Below are 9,493 nucleotides of genomic sequence, written 5' to 3' on the forward strand. Positions count from 1 at the left end.
AGAGTATAGAAAGTTTCAAAATGAGAGTTATTGACACATTTAAATTTAAGGCATTGTCACTTGTCAAAGTTTCATCAAATTTGAAGAGAGATCAAATGAAAAATACTAAAAAGTTTTTCTCATCAGAATTATTTAATCTAGTCATCAGAAAAGATATATATCCATATGATTACATGGATTCTTGTAAAAAATTTGAAGAGAAACAGTAACCGGCAAAAGAAGAATTTTATAATAAACTGAATGACTGTGAAATAAGTGATGAAGATTACAAACATGCAAAAATAGTTTGGAAAAAATTTAAGATGAAAAATATTGGTGACTATCATTATCTGTATCTGAAAACTGATGTTTTGTTATTGGATGTATACGATTTAGATCCATCTTGGTATTTTACAGAACCAGGTTTATCTTGGGATGCAATGTTAAAAATGACTAAATAACCGCATGACTTATTACACGATTATGATATGATTTTAATGATTGAAAAGGGAATAAGAGGAGGAATATCACAATGTTGCAAGAGATATGTAAAAGCAAATAATTTATATTTGAAAGATTTTGATGATAAAAAGCTATCGAATTATTTGACATATTTAGATGCAAACAATCTGTATGGTTATGCTATGAGTCAATATTTACCATATGGTGGATTTGAATGGGATGAGCCAGCTAATTTTGGCTGTAAAAAAAGTAAGTGAGATGACGAAGACTTGTCAAGAGGGACACATATTAGAAGTAGATCTGGAATATCCAAAACAAATGCACATTTTATTTAAAGATTTCATTTTAGCTTCTGAAAATAAACTTGAGCCATGGACGAATGAAAGCAAATTGATGACTACTGTGCTTGATAAGCATAATTATGTAGTTCATTATAGAAACCTCAAACAGTCTATGTCTCTTGGAATAAAACTCATAAAAATACAGTTTTAAAATTTAAACAATCTGATTGGCTAAAAAAATATATAGATCTGAACACACAGATGAGGACCAAGGCTTCAACTGACTTTGAGAAAGATTTCTACAAACTGATGAGCAATTCAGTGTTTGGTAAAACGATGGAAAATATAAGAAAAAGAGTGGATATAAAATTAGTTTCAGATTGAGAAAAGTGTGATAAACTTGTAGCTAAGCCAAAATTTAAATGCAGAACTATATTTATTGAAAATCTTGCTGCTATCCATATGAATAAAACAAAAATCACATTTAATAAGCCTATCTATGTCAGACGAGTATACTTGATCTGTCTAAAGAATTGATGTATGATTTTCACTACATAATTATGAAACCAAACTATGGAGAAAATATTGAGTTGTTTTATCAAGATACAGACAGTTACATTTACAATATTAAAACTTAAGATTTCTATGAAGACATGAAATCAATGATTGATAAATTTGATACAAGTGACTATCCAGCAGATAATATGTATGATATTCCACAAGTAAACAAGAAAGTTGTTGGAAGAATGAAAGATGAATGCAATGGAAAAATAATGGAAGAATTTTGTGGTTTGAGAGCAAAAATGTATGCTTATAATGTTGGTGACAAAATAGAGAAAACATCTAAAGGAGTTAAGAAATGTGATGTTAAAAACAGAATAAGTTTAGAAGATTACAAAGACTGTTCAACAATAGAGAACAGTGCAGACGAATTAATATGATTTGAAGTGATAAACATGAAATCTACACAGTTGAAATAAACAAGAAATCTCTGAGTCCACATGACAACAAGAGATATGTCTTGTCCATATGGTAATGCATCTATTCCATTTTTCATTACTCATTACCTAATAAAAAAATTTCTATAAAAATCTAATGAATTTTTTCTGTATAAATAGAGACTCACATCATCGAGCTTTTTGATTAAAGTGTCTCAAAAGAGATAAAAAAAATAAATGAGCAACAGATAACTGTTTCATATAACGTTACTGGCTGTGTATATTTAAATACTAGGAGATAAACTTTGTCTACAGCTCAATAATGATTTTAAGATTACTTTATCAAACAGATTTTCTAAATTAATTACTGACTGGGATTTTAATAAATTGAAAGAAGGAGGCTTAAAACTTAAATACAAGGGAATGAAGAAACTTAAAAACAGAAATAATGAATTTCAAGTTATAGAGTTCTCGATGTGAAATTTTTAATATAATTTACCTTTGTTAACCAGTTCACTTTTATTTTCTTACTTTCAACTTTTATACAATGAAGTAAAAATGGGCGACATTAACGTTCACTATTTTTTCTTACATTCACCTTTTATAAAAAATGATATTAAATTTAATTTCTTATGTTCACCTAGGGAAATAAGTCATTAATTTTATTTTATTATGTACACATTTGTAAAAAATATATTCTTTTGAATGAAAATGGGATGCGTTAAACTTTAATCTTTGAATGATGGTTGGGAAAGTAGAATAAAAAAGCGGGTTTTCAGTAAATGGCTTACTTTCTAAGAAAGTGAGCTAGTGAGCCAGAGCCCGCTTTTTTATTCTACTAATGATGGCCAGGATTTGCAGGAGGAATTAATTACTGAACCTCATAAATGTTCTGACCCACAAATAGAGATTGTGCAAGCTGCGGTACACGTAAAAGTAAATGGTGTACCTGCAAATGTTTTAACTGACATAGGAGCGCCTGTGTCGGTGATGCCTGAAAGTTTCTTCAGTGTTATTAATGCAAAGAAAAGACTGACATTTTTTGACTTTCCCTTTATTGCCACCATAATTCTGCAACTTTGAACCGGCAATATAGGCAAAGCTCTGGTGCAGGCAGAAACAGAAATAGGAAATGATGCAATATTATGCACGTTTCTCATTGTTAAGAATTTAACTGCAACTTGCATCCTGGGACGTGGCCTACTGAGGGAAAAAAGCGCTATGATCGACATTTCTCGGGGCTTGTGTTTCCTATGAACGCCTACCAACAATTTGCAATTACCATTGATTAAAATATTGGCAAGGCACAATATGTATTGTCGATCGTTCGAACACACAGAGGTGGAACCCTTTGTACTTAATATGCAGGATATTGTACCACTGGAGGCGTATCCTGAAATAAATGAACAGTATTGTGAAGAAATCGTTAAAATACGGCAAGAGATTCAATTGAAGTTTAAGGAGTCAGAATATTTAATGGGGGAACAGCAGCATGAGCTTTCTCGATTACTGAGCACATATGCAAGCACATTTTCGGAAAAACCCGGAATAATTCAAGGATGTGTGTATGAGATGCAGGTATATCCGCACCAGATACTCTGTCATGCTTCCTATTCTGTGCTGTGGGGTAACCATGAAGCTGTGTGGAAGGAAATAAGGAAAATGCTGGATTTGGGAATCATTGAATCGTCCCTTTCTCCCTATAGTCGTGTCTTACTAGCTGTGGGAAAAGCGGATGGTAGTATCAGATTGATACTTGATGCTAGGGACATCAATAAAATAATAATATCGGTTAGAACAAGACCAGAAAACCTTGACAAACAAATACAAAGATTTCAAGGAGTGAAGTTTCTTTCAAGTATCGATTTGAAATTGGTACATAACCTTAATGAAACAATGCGAAAAATATACTTCTTGTATATTTGGTGGAAGGACATACCAATTTTCTGTGCTTCCTTTCAGTTTGCATGTTAGCGTGGGTTATACCCACGCCTTGAGGCGAGGGCGTTTCACCCAGACCGCCATGATACCTACTGTGGTAGGTCAAGGTGTGGAATATGCTTTTATATGATTAAAAATATGTGTTTGTGTGTAGTCACTATAGCGCAGTCACCTTAACAACTGAGCTACAGCGGCTGCACAATAGAATGAACTCAAGGTGGTATATTTAAAGGGAAGGCAGTCATATAGATTAACGTAGGTGACATTTTGTCTTGACAAATAAAAAACACACAATGACAAATTTAATATTATAAAATTATATATTTATTAATTAAAATATTTACAAATATGATCAGCATGAGAAAAAATCAGTACATTCTTTTTAAGCGGTGCAGCAGAAGTACAGTATTTGGAAAATAACTGCTTCTTGTATGCTTGAAATTCAGCACGTATATCTCGTAATGTTATGGGTGAATTACAATAGTCCGGTATTCCATCAGTAAATTTGAGTTCGACATTTTCGACACTTATTCGAGGAATAGCAAGACTTGGGCACTGGTGTTATATACATACTAAAACAATGTTCTATATCATCTATGTGGATGCTACATGTATGAAGCCAGTTAATGATGTCGGTGTACACTGCCTGAACATATGGGCACCATCTATTTAGTCTCTCTATCGTACTAGTTAGAGTCATGTCTAAATTGAACAAGTTATCAACAGTGGGTTGATGCATGAAAATACTATAGCCATCAGCACTTTTAATTTTTGTGTAGCATCATCATACATTGATAAAATACTCACAGTTAGACTGCCATAGTACATGTCCTGGTAGGAGTGGGATGGATAATATTCGGTAGTCATATGATTCTTGATTTGTGTTTTCAAACGACACAGTTCATCCCACTCATAGTCAGAAAATTTCACTTTAATATTTTTGAGCACATTTTCCAGCACTAACACAGTGGTTCAAAACGTATCCATGTAGGACTTGAAGTTTCACAATATGGTAGCCTCTCAACTAACTGTTAACACATAGCTTGAGGCGAATAGTAAAGGATGAGGTGAAGCGGCGGTCGGTATCTTCTCATCCACGACATCCACACCAGTGCTGTTAGCCTGCTGTTCTTGCACTGATGGCGGGATGTCCCTTGTGAGATTATGATCAGTGGACGGCGCGTATGAAGGAGCCCAGTACTGTGAAGCCCCGTCAAGCACAGCGTCTGGCACCAACATTAACACCTGGCTATCCTGCTCCAGCATGCTGAGAAGCTGAGCTACAGGATCCTGCGTGGACGAGTCCGAGGCCTTCACGTGCGTGGACCGGGACATGCTGGGACCTACTGATGCTGACGCCATGGGCGGAGCTGCTGGAGGACCAAGACGAATATCCATAAGAAATGATGTGATGTCGGTAGAGAAATAATAATAATAATAATAATAATAATGTAAGTATGTTCTGCCAGTCGTAAAAGGCGACGAAAAGAACAAACCACTAATAGGGCTAACCCCCCTTTTAGTGTGATTAGTTGGTTCAGGACAGAACTAAAGAAGCCTCGGACAAGTACCGTCGTGGTCGGGGACGACGCTTGAACCCTATGCCCGCCCACAATGGTAACGACACTGCTAGCCAACTGGAAAATGATTTAAATCCAAATAGAGGTGTTTTGCAGGATATGCTTCCTGCAACCAACCTAGAAGGAAAACAAAGACAGAGGATGAGATGGTCAGATGAAGTTAATAGACACCGCATGTTCTGTTATTACCAAGCAACAAACCTAGGAACCAACACAACTGGATACAGATCACAAGTATACACAACTTTTATTACCACATACCCAGAATTAAAATTTTTAACAGAACAACAACTACCTGATCAGATCCGTGTAATAATAAAAAATAACAGGATACCCCAGTCAGAATTAGAAAACATCAAACAACAAGTACAACAAATAGTGGAATAAAATAATGGGCAATCGGAAGAAGAAGAAAATACAGTAATGGACTCAAACATCCCAGGGCAAACAAAGATCACCACGCATCAATTAAACAATCAGAGGAAAACGAAATCTTAAGACAGCCACCAGAACAAGCACAAATAGAGCACCATGCATCAATTAAACAATCAGAGGAAAACGAAATCTTAAGACAGCCACCAGAACAAGCACAAACAGAACACGAAGTGACACACATGTTAGATATAGAAGAAAAATTTCACCTGACATATACAGAATACAAAGACACAAATACAGACATTAGACCATTCTTGCATAGACCGCCAAATAACCCACAAGTCGAAACAACAATAAAAACTATCAACACAATCATACACAACAAAATAAATGAAAACACAACTATGGAAGAGTTACAACTACTGGTTTATATAGGAGCACTCACTACACTAAATATACACACTAGGCAGATATCAGAACCAACCAACACACAGAAGAAACCCACAAAACCAGCATGGCAACACAGGCTACAGATCAGAATAGAAAAACTGAGAAAAGACATCGGACAGCTAACACAATTTATAAGAAATGAAATGTCAGAAAAAAAAAACGAAAAAGGTTAGGTAAAATCTCACAACAAGAAGCGATAGAGCAATTAAATGAAAAGAAGCAGAAATTACAAGCATTGGCCAAACGACTTAGAAGATACAAAAAAAGTGAAAATAGAAGGAAACAAAACCAAACATTCAACACAAACCAAAAGAAATTTTACCAGACAATAGATAACAGACATGGAACACTTCTGGAGCAACATATGGTCAAACCCGGTACAACATAACAGGCATGCACGGTGGATACAAGCAGAAACAGACACATACAAGATGATACCACAAAAGCCTGAAGTGATAATTTTGCAACATGAAGTCACCAAAGCAATTAATTCTACTCACAACTGGAAAGCCCCTGGAAAAGATAAAATAGCAAATTTCTGGCTAAAGAAGTTCACCTCAACACATTCACATCTAACTAAATTATTTAACAGTTACATTGCAGACCCATACACATTCCCTGATACCCTTACACATGGAATAACTTATCTGAAACCTAAAGATCAAGCAGACACATACAAAATATTAACTTCAGTCATTACACAGAAATTAATGACACATACAACACAGAACAAAATTATAAATGAAGAACAAAAAGACTGTTGCAAAGGAGCACGAGGATGTAAAGAGCAACTGATAATAGATGCAGAGGTGACATATCAAGCTAAAACTAAACAAAGGTCGCTACACTACGCATACATTGATTACCAAAAAACTTTTGATAGTGTACCCCACTCATGGTTACTACAAATATTGGAAATATATAAAGTAGATCCTAAATTGATACAGTTCCTAAACATTGGAAAACCACACTTAATATCCAAACAAATTCAAATATCATCACATCACAGCCAATAAAGATTAAGCGTGGAATATACCAAGGAGACTCATTAAGTCCTTTCTGGTTCTGCCTTGCTCTGAACCCATTATCCAACATGCTAAATAATACAAATTATGGATACAATATTACTGGAACATACCCACACAAAATCACACATTTGCTATACATGGATGATCTAAAACTACTGGCAGCAACAAATCAACAACTCAACCAATTACTAAAGATAACAGAAGTATTCAGCAATGACGTAAGTATTGCTTTCGGAACAGACAAATGTAAGAAAAATAGCATAGTGAAGGGAAAACACACTAAACAAGAAGATTACATATTGGATAACCACAGCGACTGCATAGAAGCGATGGAATAAACAGATGCCTATTAATATCTAGGATACAGACAAAAAATAGGAATAGATAATACAAATATTAAAGAAGAACTAAAAGAAAAATATAGACAAAGACTAACAAAAACACTGAAAACAGAATTGACAGCAAGAAACAAGACAAAAGCTATAAATACTTACGCTATACCAATATTGACCTACTCATTTGGAGTAGTGAAATGGAGTAACACAGACCTAGAAGTACTTAATACACTTACACGATCAAAATGCCACAAATACAGAATACATCACATACATTCAGCAACAGAAAGATTGACATTAAGCAGGAAGGAAGGAGGAAGGGGATTTATCGACATAAATTGTCTACCTGTCCATAATGCAGGTTTTTTAAGAAAATTCTTTCTAGAACGAGCAGAAACTAGCAAAATACACAAAGCAATCACTCATATAAATAAATCGGCTACACCACTGCAATTTCATAACCACTTCTACAACCCTTTAGATCACATAACATCAACAGATACGAAGAAAGTAAATTGGAAAAAGAAAACACTACATGGCAAGCACCCGTATCATCTAACACAGCCACACATCAATCAAGACACATCCAACACATGGCTAAGAAAAGGCAATATATACATTGAGACGGAAGGATTCATGATTGCAATAGAGGATCAAACAATAAACACTAGATATTACAGCAAGCATATTATTAAAGATCCCAATACTACAACAGATAAATGCAGACTTTGCAAACAACAAATAGAAACAGTAGATCACAAGCGGATGTACAATACTAGCAAATACAGAATACCCCAGAAGACATGATAATGAAGCAAAAATATTACATCAACAACTTGCCATACAACATAAACTAATAAAACAACACGTTCCCACGTACACGTATGCACCAGAAAATGTACTGGAGAATGATGAAAACAAATTATACTGGAACAGAAACATTATAACAGATAAAACAACACCACATAACAAACCGGACATCATACTCACCAATAAAAAGAAGAAATTAACACAACTAATCGAAATATCCATATCCAATACAACAAATATACAGAAGAAAACAGGAGAGAAAATTGAAAAATACATCCAACTGGCTGAGGAAGTCAAGGATATGTGGCATCAGGATAAAGTTGACATTATAACAATTATACTATCAACTACAGGAGTCATACCACACAATATCCACCAGCACATCAATGCAATACAGCTACATCCAAACTTACATATACAACTATAGAAATCTGTAATTATTGATACATGTTCAATTACGCGAAAGTTCCTAAATGCAATGTAATATATACTGTACAGTTAAAAGGAAGTCACGCTTGATCAAGGTCTGTGTCACTTTCCATTTTTGACCAGACATAACGTCTGAGAAAAGAAAGGATGATAATAATAATAATAATAATAATAATAATAATTTGAGGACTTACTTTTCTGGTGCTGCTTGCTCCTCCTCCTAATCTGCTGTGGTGGTGACTGACACTTCATCTTGACTGACTGGAACAGAGATGGAGGAGCTGCTGAAACCTCCTTATATAGAAGCCAACTACGTCATCAGGATACTATTCGAATAGACCACATGATTCTCGATCTGGTACACGTTTGAACATCTTGATTAGGTACCGGCAATTCTATGCCTCGGTTGATCTACCATCGGCTTTTCCCGACGACGACCACTTACGAGGCCCTAAAGGACCAAATTTGTGCCCACAGGGACCTCTAAAGAGTCCACGCTGGTGCCACTATTTCTAAATAAATGGTGTCCCCAACTAAGTAAAATCACCTGCACACATGAGGGACCAATCGCCCCTGGCGATAGCACCCTTGCCACCACCACACACACAAAAAGACTCGAGACTCAATATCGGGTTGGAGTCGCGTAGTGTTCGGAGCTGCAACGACGCGTCAGCCTCTCGCAACTTTCGGCGCTACAAACTCTACGATAGACTTGCTTTTCAGCGAGTATTGCAAGATTGTCGTGTTCCCTGGTTAGTGCGACTCAGGAGTTAGGATAGATTGTCCGGGTTAGTCGGACAGTAGGGATGGATAGCATAGGGGACAATGAAGGGTCAGGGCCCCACCTGCGGGCGGCAAGCCCGCGTCCTTCTAGGCCAAACTGGC

At 35.8% G+C, this 9,493-nt stretch overlaps 1 protein-coding gene across 1 annotated transcript; it reads right to left on the minus strand.

Annotated features, from left to right (window-relative positions):
* Positions 1–4,094: 4,094 nt before the first annotated feature.
* LOC126203896 (uncharacterized) lies at positions 4,095–8,913 on the minus strand. Its single transcript, XM_049938282.1, has 2 exons — positions 8,803–8,913; positions 4,095–4,974 (listed from the first exon to the last, which is right to left on the minus strand). The coding sequence occupies exons 1-2, from the start codon at positions 8,858–8,860 to the stop codon at positions 4,622–4,624; spliced, it is 411 nt and encodes a 136-aa protein (XP_049794239.1). The 5' UTR covers positions 8,861–8,913; the 3' UTR covers positions 4,095–4,621.
* Between the last annotated feature and the right edge of the window lie 580 nt (positions 8,914–9,493).

Source organism: Schistocerca nitens, chromosome 9 (assembly GCF_023898315.1).
Source record: "Schistocerca nitens isolate TAMUIC-IGC-003100 chromosome 9, iqSchNite1.1, whole genome shotgun sequence".
NCBI lineage: Eukaryota > Metazoa > Arthropoda > Insecta > Orthoptera > Acrididae > Schistocerca > Schistocerca nitens.

Coding starts and splice junctions, on each gene's coding strand:
- LOC126203896 (XM_049938282.1), bottom strand. CDS start 8,860: ATGAAGTGTCAGTCACCACCACAGCAGATTAGGAGGAGGAGCAAGCAG. Junction 4,975..8,802: donor GAGCAAGCAGCACCAGAAAA/GTAAGTCCTCAA, acceptor TTGGTCCTCCAG/CAGCTCCGCCCATGGCGTCA.